The following is a 17,690-nucleotide window of genomic DNA, read 5'->3' on the forward strand; positions in this document are numbered from 1 at the left end:
CTTTTATCTAAAAAGAGAGGCTGAAGCTGATATGAAATTGACATGTTCAGGAAAGAAATATATATACAATGTAAAACACAAAACATGACCTGGTCAATCTGTGCGTTTTGATGTAAATGACAATTGTAGTAATGCCAACACTCGAGATTCTAATGGTGCCCAATGTGCGCCACATTCTTAATTCACAAGCTTCGACCCAGTAAAAATATAGCCACTGTCTACGACTTGAGTATGAGTACAAGCAAAGAATACAATGATGTGATAACGAGAGGAATTCTGGAATGCTAAGAACAAAGAGCAAAAATGTGTGGGTGTGCCCCCACGGCAAGAGTAGAGAACATAAATAAGAAACAAGAAATCGACCAAGATGAGCAATGGTCACTCGCGGTGTGCTTGATTACGCCAAGATTGAGGTGGCAAGACTTCTAAATTCAAAAATATCAAAAGAAATATTATAGTCCGATGCCATAAGGTAGCGGATACTGTACAGGTGGTCACTCTAAGCAATTAAATAAATGACCAAAGTCAAGGTTAAGAAAATATGTAAAGTAAATGTGGCAACATACGCTCTACCCATGCCTTTGTAAATTAATATTATTCCTATATATTCATGCTTGCCTAAGTAATTATATATATATATATATATATATATATATATATATATATATATATATATATATATATACATACACATACACATACATATATATGTATATGTTAATGATGAATTTCGTATACACACACACACACATATACATAAATGTGTATACATACATGTTTCATACCCACCCAAGTATGAGTATAGATGTGATATTACTATACTCAGACATGATAGCTCACAAGATACACAAAGATCATTACACAATAGAGGTAGCATTTCTTATTTAACCCTTTATAGTGTTTTGCTTATTTGGATAACTCATGGTAATCCTTGTACTTTTCTTGCTTGTCAAGTCATTCTAGTCCTTGGTCTAGGTGGTTAGGTTCATACCTATTGGTTTGACAGTGGATTTGGGGTGTCCCCTTCCTAACTCTCACTTTGGCAACACTTCCCCTTGTCGTCATGCTCCTGCAAAATGGAAATGGTTCCAAGTAATAACATATTTCCAATAATTTGAAATAATAAAAATATCACATAATCATTCTAAATTGCTAAGATATTCATTTTCCAAATTCATCATAATGACTAAGTAACATGCTACATGACATCAACTAATAATGGAGTTTCCATTTCACAAGAATCAAAATATCCCGTCATCTTTATCAATAAATCAATTTCACATGAACCACTATTCTCAACAGATTTACCTAACAACTAACTTCACATGATTTTTTCTAATGGCTAGAATATTATTTAATGTAGCAAACTTTTGGGATGTAACATTGCATGAGTCTCAGGAAGGACTGATAGGAGAGCATATGGGACCAAATGTCACTACCAAGAAGGTACTCTTGGTTGGATGAGGGTTGCCAATGCTCTATACAGACACAAAACAATGGGGAACGAGCTGTGAAATATGTCAAAGAACGGGGAAAGAAAGGAGATTTCATGCCTTTATTTCCCACACAACCTCAAGAACTATCCAAAAGGTGGGTACTAGATTTTGTGGGACCCCTAAGGGTGAGTACAGCTAGGAATTGTTGATTTTGTTGTGGTTGCCACAAAATACGTCACGAAATGGGTCGAGGCAAGGGTGCTCCAAGACAACAAAACTATGAGTACAATTAGATTCTTGTACGAGGAGATTGTCACGAGATTTGGGATATCAATCTCCATTACGAGTGATAGAGGTGTGCATTTCGTAAACCAGGTAGTATGAAACATGACATAGGAATTTTGAATATTTCATAACCTATCCAACTTGTACTACCCACATGCGAATGGACAAGCTGAATCGACCAATAAATTTATAGTATCCGTTCTATATAAGACTTGTGGGGTGGAGAACAACGACTCGGAAGAAAGGCTACTTGCAATACTTTGGGCCCACCAAACTTCATATAAGGCAACTATGGGACATACACCATTTCAGATGGTGTCTGGACAAGCAGTTGTATCGGTCGAGTTCATGCTACCAAGCCGTAGGGTGGTTGTAGAGAATAGATGGGGCGAGGAGGACAACTTGAAAGAATGACTTAATAATCTCATCAAACTAGACGAGAGGTGAATGACAACCCAGTGGGCAAAAAAAGTGCACAATGCTGGAGGAAGTCCTAGCACAACAAACATCTTGGATAGTGCATCTCCAACGAGGGAAGTTGGTTCTGAAGTATAACAATCATAACGAAATTAAACCAGGGAAGTTCAAAATTCAGTGGCTTGGACCATGTAAAACCAGGGAAATTGGTAGCAACGAGGCAATCAAATTGGCAATGCTCGATGATAGACCAATTAAAGAAGCAGTAAACGGATCCAAACTAAAAACTTATCAAGAAAGAAATATAGAATCAATATGTTGGGATATGCTACCAGAGGAGATTAGATGCTCTATCGGGACAAAGAAAAAGAAGAAGACCTCATCATCACAGGGGAACCTTACAGAGTGGACAAGGACTGGAATAAACCCATTATTGACCCAGAAGAAAAGATGATCAAGAAAAGGGTGGAGGGAGTAGCAATCTCAAGGATTCATAAGTATCTCACAAATGCCTTGTTTGCTCCCCCAACTCTATAGATAAAGATCAATAGATACTAGAAACTAAAAGCACCATATGAGGGAAGGATTTGTGGCCTATGATATTGGTGAGGAGGAAAAGGCAGAACAAGGAGAGCATCCACCATAAGATAACCTAATGAAGGCGGATACAAAAGAAATTGACTTGGAAGAATATGGGACAACTCTAGGAACCCCCCTCAAGATGGTAGTTAAAACAAATGGCTTATTTATTTGCAAGGGAGATGGCTACACCAATGAAGTAGTTGAGAAGTGAGAGAAGGATGGAGAAAAAATACCATGTAAAAGAAGAGTAAATGCACTATAGCAAGTAATCCCCAACCTGATGGAGGGACCAATAGTTGAAGGGGAGAAGGTCACCTGGTATTAGAAGTATGGTGGGAGGTATGTTGATGGCAACTACGAAGGTGTGGGGCTAACTACCCTAGTGGAAAATATTTTTTACTTGGACTACTTGGGAAGTTGTTATCAAAACAAATGCTATCAGACGTTCCCAGGCTCGTGCATAGTGCAATACGCTTCAGAAATAAGGGTTAGGAACCAAAAAAGAGGGAGGAAACAGAAACATGAACACAAGGAAGGACTCATAAAGAAATTAAGGAGGCACAAGTTGGAACAACAAGACATAAAAAGGTACGATTCCTAAGAAGGAAGATACAAAGCTTCTTGAAAAAAGGAATAAAGGAAGGGACAAGAAAAATAAGGAAGGGAAAAATCGCCAAGATAAAAGGGAGTGGGGATCCTAACACTCCATATGAAGCAAAGCAAAACATAAGTCCAAGAGAGGCACCATACGGTAAACAAGAGTAACTAGGAAAGTATGAGCCGTATGAGGAAGGAGATATCCATAGGGAAGACGGGTCCATACAAACCCGTAGGGTAGGAGTGGCCAAGCTAGCCGTATGTGCACTCGCAACCAAATTGGTTGTATGCATATGTGAAGCTAGCCTAGCCGTACATGTGCACGGAGCCAACATAGTCGCACGCATACGCCAGAGAATGGTGCTTTTCGTCCGCCAAACACATATACAAATACAAGGGGCATTTTGTCATGTACGCAATTGGGAATAAAAGGACAGGGGACCATACATTGTAGGGACAAAGACTACACATTCCATATGAAGCAGAGAAAAACAGAAGTCCAGGAGAGACACCGTATGGTATATAGGAAAGTACGAGTCATACGAGGAAGGAGATATCCATAGCGAAGAAAGGCTCGTACGAATTCGTAGGGCTTATGTACACTCGTAACTAGATCGGTCGTACGCGTATGTGAAGCCAACTTGGCCATACGCGTACACAGAGCCAACAAAGTTGCACATGTATGCCAGAAAAGGGTGCTTTCTGTACACCCAAACACACGTACGAATACAAGGGGGATTCCATCATGTATGCGATTGGCAATAAAAGGACAGGAGACCATACATCATACGGACATGATCGTACAACGGGTGGGCCCACAAAAAGTACGTGCACAAGAGGAACAAATGCATATAGGCCCCTTCATAGCTGCATTCTATGCATTAAAAAATTGGTACGAAGGCATAGTAAAGGGATCATATAACACAATAAAGGGAATTTTTAAAAGCCCTAAAAGGGATTCTTTTGAGGAGAATTATAAAAATGTAGGAGGGGGAAGAAAGAAGACAATATTAAAAGACAAAATGGCTATTGCAAGCAAAACCAAGAGGAGCAAGGGTAGTACAAAAGAGATCTCTACAGAAAGCATTACTTTCAAAGGGCTTCAACAAACAAAATGTAGGAATTGGTGGCAAGGGACAGATGACTAGTATCCATTGAAGGCTGCCCTAAGAAAAGCTGAGGTAGACATCTTTGTACTCTTGCCAATTTTCGATTTAAAAGAGTTTGAACTAGTATTGAGAACTCTAGTACATGGATATGACAAAAGAAGCCACAGGTCCACCATTAAATATTTGCAGCAGGATGTGATAGTTTCATATGCACCCAAGGAGTTCACCAAGGTATTGGGAGTTCTGAACAGGGGACATCAGGCAGCCAATCCCCCAAAAATGACTATGGAAGAAAAGAGATCGTTAGTGGAATTGGTATGCAAAGAGAACCTGAAAGAACAATGGTGGCAGAATGAGATGTGAGGCTTCTTAGACAACAATTGGCACGATTACAGGTGTCCACCACTCCAGGGACGTCATCTCACTGTTATTCATAAGTGTATTGTTGATACTGTCGCCTAGAAGATGACTTCTTTTCTTAGGGAGGATAATATAGATGGTAATTACGTAAAATAAAATACTTTAACTAGTTGTTAGGAAAAGTCATGTACCAAGGATGGGGATGGTCGATTCTCGTAACCAACCTGAGCGCTATATATGTAGGGATCTTAGAGAGTGGGCAAGGTGATGGTAATCCTGAATGTCGTTGGTATTGGTAATGTAAACTCTTTGGAACAATCAATATAGATATATTTTTCCATTTGTGTGTACTGTTCCATTTAGTAGTCTGAATGCTATGAGAGTAATGTAAACAAGATTTGGTACATAACTTCCATACTTGGCAGTAAACTATGCCATTTTGGCAGAAACAGTTATGTAATCGTTGTGTCCTTGCATCATAATAGTGATATTATCTTGAATTTGTTGAGAAAAGCTTATGAGTAATTCTTTCTATTATAAGAAAAACTTTAAATCTGATTTTATACAAACTTTGTGCTGTAGTTTTCAAGTTGAGTTACGTAGAAGTGAATACATAGTCTTTGAGCTGTGATTCTTTGTGCTATTAGAAATTAGAAAGGAAGTTCAATGTTTTAAAATCATTCTGCTAAATTATATCATTTTAGAATAGTGTATGAGCCTTTGAGCTTATGTACATCCTTTAGTTAATGGTTTAACAGTATGCTTAAGGATAATCTCTCAGTTAAGATATTGGCATTATTGCTCCAACTAGTGCTTAAAAGTGGAGTTGTCCAAAGTCTCAATTTTGTGAACTGCATATTTATGAAAGTGGAAATCCTTCCCCAAAAAGAGTGGAAGTGATACATGCAACACCCAATCTTTGAATTTCTTGTTCAGTTTTAGTTGATTCAGCACCAACAAGAAGGGTGCCTCGCCTTACTTGAGAGGAGAGATTATATCTCACATGTTGTGTCTAAATACTTCATTTTATAAGTAGTGTGTCTACAACCGTTTACAAGATATTCAGCCAACACTTGTGTTTTTACTGGGTAGAAAAGGACGACATGTCCACAATGTTTATGTGGATTTCCTTCTTTGAGGAATTCATATTCCTGTTGTCACTTGTACTTGCAATTGTTCTGATGTAGCAGTGCTCAAGGGTACAATTTAATGGAGCACGGGCAGAGAGTGAAGTGAAAATTTGAGAATGCATATGGCTTATCCATAACTGTTTACCCTCCCAGCATCCTTACAGCAAGTTTGCTAGGAATAATGCACCTGTAATAAATTTTCAATCTAATTTTATCCATTTGAAATGAATAGCTGCAATTTTTTTTTCATGAACAGATCTTGTGGTATATCTTGGTACAAAGTCAATATAATAATATTTTTCTTTTCACAAAATGTCTGATGATTTAATTATTATTAAGCTTCATGCTCGAGTGTGTTTCTTTCCATGAAAAGGTCAATTCAGCAGACAAAATCTTTGAGCTACTAAATGTGGGCAATAATCGACGGAAAACAGAGAGCACAGAGGCAAATGCCACATCATCACGGTTAGTTGCATTCTGATGTATTTTTATGTTGTTGTAATATAATATTTCTTAAGCATTGCTGTTTACAACTTGTAGCAAACATCTTATTTAAGTGAGCCATTGTTCGTAATAAGGATTAGGCAATGTCTCAATCCTGGAATTTCAATGTCAGGTCACATGCTGTTTTAGAAATTACTGTCAAAAGGCATCAAAAGAATCAATATCGATCACAAGTTTTGCGTGGCAAACTTTCTTTAGTTGACCTTGCTGGCAGGTGAATTCTTTAGGATCTTAATATTGAGTATTTTGACCCTGATGGAACATATGTATTTTGCCTATATTTTTTTTTGTATTCTTGGTAGTTTCTAAAACTTTTACTCATTTGAATTGTACAGTGAAAGAGCTTCAGAAACAAACAATGCTGGACAGAAGCTCAGGGATGGAGCAAATATTAATCGTTCTCTCCTTGCTTTGGCAACCTGCATTAATGCTTTAGGAAAGCAGCAGAAAAAGGGTCTTGCATATGTTCCTTACCGCAATAGGTATGTGGTTCAAAAGCTCAAAACTTTTATTGAAGTACAGTTCACAGCAGTGTTGAAACTAACAGCCAAGCTTAATTGCAGCAAGCTTACAAGAATTTTGAAGGATGGTCTCAGTGGTAACTCTCGTACTATTATGATTGCTACTGTATCCCCTGCCGATGATCAGTATCACCACACCATCAACACCTTGAAGTATGCTGATAGAGCTAAAGAGATTAAGACACATATACAGGTCACTCATTTGTATATTGGTCATTTTCTGCATCTTTAGTCTAGAGTCTAAAGTCAATCAGCAGTTTGCTAATTGGTTACAGTATAATGCATCCTCTTTTAGGAGTTTTTGAACTGGTTCTGAATTTATTATGTTGTCATCGTTATAGTGAATGAATTTATACTTAAGCACACCACTGGAAAGGTAGATGTAAATCTGAAGCTCTTCCTTCTGCAGAAAAACATTGGCACTGTTGATAGTCATGTTGCAGATTACCAGCGCATGATTGACAATCTTCAGGTATGGCAACCTATCACAAAAAAGCTAATGCTGAAAGCCGAAGTACATCTGCTGAATGTCTCAACTAGAAGGTTACCTTTTGGTTGCTTATCACTGGTTGGAAAATGCAGGTTGAAGTGTGTCAACTAAGGAAGGAACTAGCAGAAAAGGAATCTCAATTGAGTATCAGACCGGCTGAAAAAACAGTTGATGACGAGTTATCTTGGTTGGATGAATTAAGCCGCAATACCAATGAGAATGTTGAAGAGCGTATAAATCTTCAGAAAGCTTTATTTGAACTGGAGGACATTAACTTACGTAATCGGATTGAACTTCAACATCTTGATGATATTATTGCAAAACAACAGGTATTTGAGATAGAACTTCTATTGGGTCTTCCACCCTTGAATTGTGAGGGTTTGTCCATGGGTTCTGATGCCCTACAGTGGGGGATACCATGCAGTGACAATCTCTTACCCCTCCTGTGGTGCTACTATGGCTTTGACACTTTCTCCTGCACATATCTCCTGTAAGGCATCCTCCTAGTTACTCCATTGTCTACGAGCATCACTTGCAGGCCTACCATATTGTTAATGTTGCCCCTTCTCATATCTCCTCTTATAGGACATCCTCCTTATGCTTTGTTATCATCACTTGCAGGCCTACTGCATTTTCTCAATCTTGCAACTCCTATCTCCTTCTGTAGGGTATCCTTCTCTTTACTGCTCCACTATCTCATCCTCTAGTGTCACCGGCAAGCCTACTGCATACACTCTCAACTGAAGTGGCTCTACTGCTTCGCGTACCTTTCTCGTACTGTGATGCTCTTCTGGGAAACTTAACCTTGGTCTCCAACATGGAAACAAGGCCTTCCTACCCATTAATGACAACCCCACAGGCTTGAACTGTAAAATTTCAATAGCAGACATGAACAAATATATAAACTTGGAATGATTCTTAATGTTGATTATTTATTTTATTAAATGATAACTGCAAACCAACACTGTTAATACAGGATATCGAAAAAGAAGGAAGAATTCTACAGGCCTTACGTGCTAGGAGACAGGTTATTCTTGACAACATCCGGGATAATGATGAAGCAGGAGCCAACTATCATAAGGTATATATTAAATTATTTGTAATTGTCTTTGCACAAACTTTCAACTGTATTGCATTTTTAACAAGGAAGCAGAATTCATGCATCATTTTTGTGTAGATATAGATGTTTCATTCTTCCCTCTTTTACTGGTATTGTAGGAAATTGAGATAAATGAGGCACACCGCAGCAAGCTTCAAAAGTCGATTGATGAGGCTATTGATAACAATGGAAACAAAACGTACCTGCGCATTCTTAGACAGTATAGGCTACTGGTAATAAAAACCTAAATCTATATATCTCATATTTGTTTTCGATTTGAGTAATATCTGGACTTTAAAATGATATTTTCTAAACATAATGCAGGGCATGACAAACACAGAGCTTCAATTTCAAATAGCAGTGCGTGATCAAATAATACATAACCAAAGAGAAGCACAAAGTAATTTATGGGCTTTGCTTGGAAGTTCTGGTTTGAATCACAAACAGATACAGGAACTTGCTACCAAGCAAGGGATAACAATAGAAGACTGGATTATCCCCCCTGGAAGTCCTGTGCTAAGGAAAATATCACCAGCTCCAATTTGCAGAAGATATCCACAATGCTTACCTCCACCAGAAAATCTTATACACAGTACAGATTGTAATAAGACTTACGTAACATCTCCGAAAAATTGGAATTGTGACTTATTGAAGCTACAAAGTTCCATCAATCCTAGGAATTCTCAGATCTATAGTGGTCCTTTAATAAGAGGAGCTGACCCTGGATCTGTTGAATATGGAAGTTCTGATGTTAGGGTCATGAATCACTCTGAGAGTCCATTGCCTAGGAATTCAAAAGCTCCTCATACAGAAGCTGCAAATGGAATTTGCACAATGAGGCAGGAGCACCACAGCTCTTTTGAGATGGTTTCTCATCTACATACTCCCTCAGCATTATTGGCAAGGAGATCAGGGGATCACATGGAACAGAGAAGCCAACAATGCTCTGCAGAACCTTGTTATCAGGATTGCTGTTCTCATAATACAGTTTGTGTGGATCCCATGCATGACAAGACTGAAACTCATGGCTTAAATTGTCACTGGAATGGAAGCTATGATGGGTTAGGCTATCATACACCATCAGAAACTCAACCTCTCACAGAAGGCATGCAGCTCCAAAGGGTAATTCATATCTTACTTTCGAGTTATTTTGCTTAAAGAAGTTACTCTTAAGCATCATCTCACTTCAATTTTTGCATGTATTTTTGTATAGGCACCATGGAATGTGAACCATCAAATGCAAAATCTTCATGTTGTGGGTGATGGAAGAGAAGCATTTGCCAATCCTGTTGCACATGATAGCAGCAGTGTTAATGGAATCCATGATGCGAAGGTAGAAAGAGTTTTGTTTCCACAATCTTCCAATCAAGTTGGAACATACTTCATTCCAAATGATAGCTCAAGTGGCGACTCTCCTATGTTGAATTCTCATCATATAATTTACAACAGTCAGAGCACTTACTACCAAAACTTTCCAGTTTTCTCCTCGTTGCAATCCCCTTCTTCAGAGAACAAAAAAATGGAAGGCAGTAACATTGATTCTGCACGTGGAGTATCGCAAGTGTGGTCTGATCACAGATTCAACTATTCTTCAAATAGGTCATGTCAATTATGGCCCGAGCAAAGGGATGGTTGGAATCAATAAATTTGCTTGCGGGATATCATGTCTCATAAATTTACATTTCCCCAGACAACATAATATGCAGGCCCATTTGAAGGTGCATAATTTTTGTGGGCATTGGTTTTGCTTTATAAAATTTGAGGGCGTTTCCAAGTTGTTGGCACTACAGCCCATATCTTTAGTAAGATGTTACTCAAGTTTGGCTTCCTGTTTACTGACATATTGTAATGAACTGTGATCACATTTTTACTCAGGCTTTTTCAAGCTAAGGAATCTTTTGCAATGCAAGAGTGATGTTATGAGCTTAAAATGTAATTTTAAAGGTGTTTGAGGGAAGGAAATTTAAATCAGTTCAAAAGCTTGGTGATATCAGAGCTACTCCACGTAATGCAGACTATTCAACGCTCTCTATCCAGGCAGACATATATGCCACCGTATGCAATAACAACATTTTCAAAATGCAAGTGGTACTTACGGAAGCATAAAGATGACCCCGTGCCGGTAATATAATGCAGTTGTACGTTGTTTCTTAAAAGCATGCTACGATGAGCTGTGACTATTAACTCCACGTAATTTAATTGTCACACCATCTAGTTTTACTTAATCCACAATGTTTATTGGCGATTACTGATTAATGAAATATTTAGTAGAGGACGCGTTAAATCCGACCTACATAAATGGATGAAAGACACCCACCCGGGTTTCACAATAAGAAGCGTTCCAAGATTAACCACAGAGAATTGAAATTGGAATTTCATATTTCTAATTACATTGCATGCCCACAACGACTATTATCCTAATTTTTGAATGTTATGGGAACTTAATAAGAAGTTGCGAGGAGTAACTAATGCTTGTAGGAAATTTTGTGCTGAGCAAATTTTGGAGGGCAACAAATGGGATTCAAGGAGATCGATAATAGTTCTGGTGTTAAATGACAAATCAATAGAAAATAATGTTAATGGAAGATTTGGTTCTTACAATGACAAAGTAAATAGTAGTGTGTTGCAGTGCGCTTTAAAGTTAATGGAAGATTTGCTTGCAACATTGAGTATATATATATATAATTTATTTATATTTATTTTATTATATATCAATAAAATGAGTATCTAAAAATATTTCATCATAAGAAATTTATTAATATTTCATCATAAGAAATTTATTATGAAAAATTAATAGGGAATTTTTTAAATTTTTTTTTAAAAAGGTAGAAATTAAACTAATATAGAAATTAAACTAAAATAATTTTAAAAATTAAAAACTAAATCAATTTTAGAAAAAAAGATCAAAATTGAACTTAAAAAAAGAAGATTAACTTCTTGTTTTTGAAATCATATGCTAATTTCTAATAACAATGAGAAAACAAAGGAAAATGATAGAACTAGAAGTGTGTAGTTGGAATTTTTTTTCTTAGATGAGGGTTGACAATTTATCGACAAGAAATAGTGATTTACAAAGTCACTTTTCCTCAAAGTTGTATGTTTTGGATAGTTGTATATAAGTTGACAATATCATGTGGAACATTAAATTGCGCTTGGAAATGGATCTCTTGGGGGATTTTGTCTATTAACCAAACTCTAATTTAGATGTTACAAATAAGACATTAAAAAATTGAACATTGGTAATATCTTTTGAGTGATGCCAAAGATGATATGAAATCCCTAAATCTTCATGAACACAATACTACATCAATGAAGCCTTTTGCTGCCTTGTCTTGTTGGGTTTAAACTTCCCTAGAGATGATGATTTACAAGGTACATAGGATCAGATATTGGTTAGCTATAATTTAATTTTTTATATATTTTAGTTATATCATTATACTAGTTGTGCACATACAATTTATATAGGGATGAATGACATTGTGCATGGTTGACTCTCTTGTCCTTTTTTCACATCTACGTATTTGACTCTAATTTCATTCCTTTCCCATACATTTGATCATTATCCCATTCCTTCGATACATATTATCCTTGTATGCATTTCATTGTTTAAACCTATCATTATATGTATACAAGCATTTACACATGCAAATTCATTATCCATCTTGATCTTAGCACCTTTGTTTTTGGTTGAAGGCATTCCCATTGCATGTAGGATGGATGTTGCACCATGTGGAGTTAGCCCCAAAATTTAAAAGCTAAAAATTCAAATCTTTAGAGGCATTCCCATTTTCTCTAGTCTCTCGATACACATCTGTTAGGACCATCATAACAATTGCAACATCCAAAGCGTGGAAGATACATCAAATGGATGTCAAAACAATATTCCTAAATGGTGAAATTGAAGAAGTATATATTGAGCAACCAAAAGGATTTATGACTCATGAAAAGAACTCTCATGTATGTAAACTAAAGAAAGCACTATATGATCTTAAACAAGCACCATGACATGGTACGAAAGAATAGACAACTATCTCTCAAAATCAGGGTATTCCAGAAATGAAGCTGATCCTATTATATACTTCAAAATAAATAGAGATGATATGATTATTTTTGTATTTTTTTACTAATAACAAGAGAATAAAATTTGCTACTTACTACAGGAAAATTATCGGGTGATTGATATACTTGGTAAACACTTGCCTTGATATCTGTTATGCAACTAATACCTTAAGTCAATTCATGTGTGAAGTGAAGAAGATACACCTTATGGAAGCTAATAACATCTTATGATACTTACAAGGTTTAGTTGGTATGGGACTCAAATATGATAAAGTTGAAATCAATCTTCATGGATATTCAAATTCTGATTGGGTAGGAAACTCTACTGATTGTAAGAGTACCACGTGTTGTTTCAGTCTTGGATGAGCTATGATTTCTTGGTTTAGTAGAAAACAATCTTCAATTGCCTTAAGCTCAATTGAAGCAATGTATAGCCTCATCTATGGGAGCCAAAGAAGCAGTATGGTTGATGAAATTACTAGTTGGATTGTTCAAGAAACCTTTGAAGCCCACAATCATTCACTGTGATAGTCAAAGCTACATCAAGTTTTCAACAAATCTAGTTTTCCATAATCAATCTAAGCATATTGAAATACCTTAGCATTACATTAGAGATATGGTAGATCACGATGTTATCAATCTATATTATATAAGTATAAATAAGCAGACAACATATGTCTTTACCAAACCTCTTGCCAAGCTCAAATTGGAACATTTCAGAGGAAAACTTGGTATGATTAAATTGTAATTATGAAGATTGAACTTAAGTTCCAATTTTTTTTTTAAATATGTATGTTTATTCTTCTAATTCATAGTTACATCAGATATGTAATGAAAGGTGACGATCTTTCATTGACATATATATATATATATATATTCAGAAGGTAGTCATTATAAGGTGATGATCTCACAAATGATAGATTATATTGTTGTTCTAGATACCCAAAAGTCATTGATAACAAATGTATTATGATTAGACTACATTTAGTTCTTGTCACAGAGTTCTGGAGATCATAATACTTATCATGATAGTGTTCATGACATTGTGATTAAAGTTATTTGACAAGTCACTATTTCAAAGTGTTAAAGTCAGATAATCTATTGTATATCTAGAGTACCTAAGAAATTTTGATATCTCACATCTCCCTCGCTAAGAGGGAGTGTTAAAGTGTAGCTTTAGTAGAAGTGAAGTATACAATATCCTTAGTTTATGAATTTGAGACTCTCATATACATACATACATACACACATACACACATACACACATACACACATAGTTATTATTGTGTGATTCCAAATTTATTCATATGTTTATTTGTTTATCTTAGAAGTTTGATTTTATATAATAATAATAATAACATTTATTGAAACTTTTTCTTAATTGTCAATCTTGTTTTAATCCTCTATTTAAAGGTAGTATTAACTAAAGTCATGATCCATGTAGGAACATAATCCTACACCATGATATATATACTGAACACTGGGCAAATAAATCAATAACCAAGGTAATCTATCTTCTCCTTTAGCGACTGGCGAAAGAAGCAATAACAATATTGATAATTGTCATTGGTACATACAACAAGAACATTTAATTTATATTTATTAGAATATTTAATTGAAGTTGGTGAATATTTATAAGTTACTATTAGAAAGAAATAATCAATATATTGTCTCAAAGTATTATAATACTAAATCTGAATTATTGATAAGTATCTCTATTCTAACGATCTTTATCAAAGATCCTATTTACATTTACAAATTCCACCTCAAGAAGTATATGAAGATTGGACTATTAACCTATCCTACTATTAGTTCACTACCAACACCAAGGACATAAAAAATGTTATCGTTGAGAACTAGCTAGCTAAACTATAGAAAGGTGGTTCACGTATTCCTCGACCCCTGACATGTGAACACACGATTCTCAAGATCCAAGACATTATAATTTTACTCAATAGATAAAAGGAAACTAGCATGTCTCCATCAACCCTTTGGTTCAAAGGTTCAAGGTTTAAGGGTTTGTCATTCCCGTATACCTAAGCATGATATGGTCTGTGATATTTGGTGGACTATGCTACTCTATTCAAAGTTGAACCTTGAATAGTCTATCATGTTGGTTCAAGTTCAAAGTTCCATGCAAAGGGGATGTTGTCAGTTTTGAGTTGGTTTATGAGCATCGTGCCTCAATATATTCACGATAGGCCTGTTGTGGTTTCACAATGCATGCCCCATTTTGGACTCAAAATGGAGACCCCCTTTTTTTCAAGTGTGAGATCCTTTTCAAGTCACCCAATCAAGTGCCTCGATGGATCAAGATCTCCCTCTGAGTTTGAGCCATTCTAGGGTGTCTAGTCAATTGAGGCCATGCAATGCTAGTGGGTTAGAAAAGGCAAATTTTTGCTTAAAAAACAAAAAATGTGCATGTGCACACCCACACAGCATGTGCAACATGCACACTCAGCTTATACCCTAGAGGCACACATGCTCACCTTCAGAGGTGCACACCCTAGCTCTCCTCTACTTATAAATACAACCCCCCTTCTTATCTCTCACTTATTTGCTCAGAGACTTCAGAAACTGCACCATCGCACCCATCCATACTCTACATCTCCACAACATCACACATACACACCTCTAAACCCTTTGAAAGTAAAGAAAAGGTGCACACATGCACATGTGTACACCCTACAAGTGTGTGCATGTGCACTTCATCTAAATGTGCACATTATGCACTTCATCTAAATGTGCACATTATGCACTTAAAAATGAAAGAGTCCCCTTCTACACATCATAGTGCGCTTATTGTGCACATGCGCATTTTTGCTATGTATGCAACATGCACATATTAGATTATACATTTTCATAGAGCCCCACTATGTGTGCATTGTGCTCTTTATGCACTTGTGTAGGTGCACACATGCACATTTTAGATACTTATAGTTTTTTTTGGTAAGTTTCATTAGTCTTCCACTAGTTGTGTCACGTTTGTCAGGTCATCTTAATTTTTCCTCATTAATGTTGCTCGACTTATTTCTCTTTTGTGTAGATAAATGGCTTCATCTTCATCTTCTATGGCCACAAAGATTGCATCCAAACCAACTGCCTTCAAATATCAATGAGTGCCAAAGAAATCCAAATTCAAAGATAAATACTTAGAAATACGAGATACCAAGTTAGGACACATCGAATGGAATGCCGTCCTATTACTATGCAAGAAGCCCAAGGAAAGATCAGCTATGGTATCTACATTAATCAAAAGCGAACTAGTAAACATGGCTTCTTATCCAATATTTGTCCAATCATTAGAGTTGACAATGACCCTAGCATGCCACTATGTACCGAAAGAAAAAGTGGTTAAAAATGCGATAGGGGAAATTGTCTTGGACATCAAGCCTTCAAATATTGAGAAGGCCTTCCATCTGCCTCAGGTAGATCAATATTTATAAATCACTTGTGGCATGGCATATGTGTGGTATAGAGAGAATGAGTCAGAGGTGAAAGAGCTGGTACAAGGAAAGTACCTTATTGATAGATCACCATTAAACCATAGAGGTGGAAAGGTTGACATGACTTGAGGATATACGATAGATGACATTGGCTACTCTATAGTCCTTTTAAGTAGATCCATGGGCCTTCTTGAAGTTTTTCACCTAGGATGATACATTTCATAGAGACCATTAGAACGAGGAAGATGACGATTGATTGGGCTATGATCCTTAGCGACAAATTGGATGATAAACTCATTTTAGTGAAGAATGACCCAGTTTCTACATAACCTCTTATGCTGTGTACCTTCTAGTAGTGAGATCAACAGATTACCCTAGGTTGGTTAGGAAAGGAAGTATGCATGATGAAAACACCTGACCATACATAGTCTATCCTCAAATTGTGAAGAAAAATCCTCCTTTTAAGAGCCTTGAATATAGGTTGGTCAATGATGGATTCATTTTTGCTAGCATTTAGTTTATAGAAGGAGACTATGCTAAAATAATGTCACTAGAAGCGACAACTCAGATATAACAAATAGGAGGTTTCTTCATCTAGTTCAATACATTTTCCTATATCCAAGTAGATGGTACTCTTCTGTGCCCAAAGAACCTCCCTTGATATCCATCAGATAGTCTGCTACTATTAGAGATAGCAAGACAATTGTCCTCAACTTATGATAGGGTGCAAAAATAGCATAAGAAGATATGCATCTGGCCAATCACCATTGGGGCTTTTGAGGTCAAGAAAAGGCAAGACATAGGTACTTTTAACTCGAAGTGGGATGAGTATCCCTTGGAGAATTATCAATAACCTCACCTATACTTCAACAACAATGAGATGATACAACATTTGGTAGGGAAGACATTTGTACCTAATATGGAAATTGAAGATCATTGGATGAACTTCGTAGATGACTATGATGTCTAGATTAGGGACTATTGTAGAATGAGTCTATAGATTGTGGAAAAAATTTCTTAACCCGAAAGTATCCCTCAAAGCATGAAACAAGGATGCCCCAAAGGTAATGGATCCATTGTATAATAGGGACAAGATACATGAGTGACCTATCAAAGAGGAGAATGATGATATTCATCATAGGGCCTGACATGTTATAGAGTTAACAAGGGAGTGAGTTAGGAATCCTTTTCTCTTGTATCCATCTCCCTAAGATCTGACTCTACAAGCCAATGCAAGATCAAAGAAGGGTAAAGGAATAAAAGTTACAGTTCCCACATACCCCAAAGTCACCCGTGCAGCTAGAGATAGTGCACCGACATGAATGGGAGGTGGAGTATTTAAAAAATGAAACAATGAAGAAAAATAAGAGAAAAAGGGTCACTTGAGAGAGAGACCAACAAGAACAAGTCCAATTAGAGTTGACCACATAGGAAGAAGCTCAAACTGAGAAAGAAGAGGCTCAACCTATACAAGAAGAAGCTTCAACACAAGAAGACCTCGCAACTCCAACAAAGGCTACCCGTTAGTAACTAAGAGAGCTTAAACCAAGATGAAAGACATAGGCAATAAGAGGATGAAATTAAAGAAGAAAAACACTTTGTCACCTCAAGTTTTGGAAACCATTCCCAAGGTTCAAGATGAAGAAGAGAGGAAG

The 17,690-nt window shown here is 36.6% G+C and overlaps 1 protein-coding gene across 2 annotated transcripts in view; it reads left to right on the forward strand.

Annotated features, from left to right (window-relative positions):
* Positions 1–10,814, forward strand: part of LOC149552247 (P-loop containing nucleoside triphosphate hydrolases superfamily protein) — a 37,669-nt gene extending 26,855 nt beyond the window's left edge. Inside the window, exons 7-17 of one of the 2 annotated variants that reach the window (XR_016352881.1) lie at positions 6,290–6,381; positions 6,533–6,634; positions 6,756–6,902; positions 6,984–7,134; positions 7,351–7,413; positions 7,524–7,760; positions 8,408–8,512; positions 8,650–8,763; positions 8,855–9,652; positions 9,744–10,248; positions 10,406–10,814. Coding sequence is in view for 1 of the 2 variants with exons in the window: in XM_089787770.1 (XP_089643896.1) it covers positions 6,290–6,381; positions 6,533–6,634; positions 6,756–6,902; positions 6,984–7,134; positions 7,351–7,413; positions 7,524–7,760; positions 8,408–8,512; positions 8,650–8,763; positions 8,855–9,652; positions 9,744–10,175 (2,241 nt within the window). In the remaining variant the exon portion in view is untranslated. Of the gene's footprint in view, positions 1–6,289; positions 6,382–6,532; positions 6,635–6,755; positions 6,903–6,983; positions 7,135–7,350; positions 7,414–7,523; positions 7,761–8,407; positions 8,513–8,649; positions 8,764–8,854; positions 9,653–9,743 lie in introns of both variants that reach the window. The other variant, XM_089787770.1, reaches the window with a different exon arrangement.
* Positions 10,815–17,690: the final 6,876 nt, after the last annotated feature.

Source organism: Cupressus sempervirens, chromosome 6 (assembly GCF_028749045.1).
Source record: "Cupressus sempervirens isolate cs-2001-9-10 chromosome 6, ASM2874904v1, whole genome shotgun sequence".
NCBI classification, from domain to species: domain Eukaryota; kingdom Viridiplantae; phylum Streptophyta; class Pinopsida; order Cupressales; family Cupressaceae; genus Cupressus; species Cupressus sempervirens.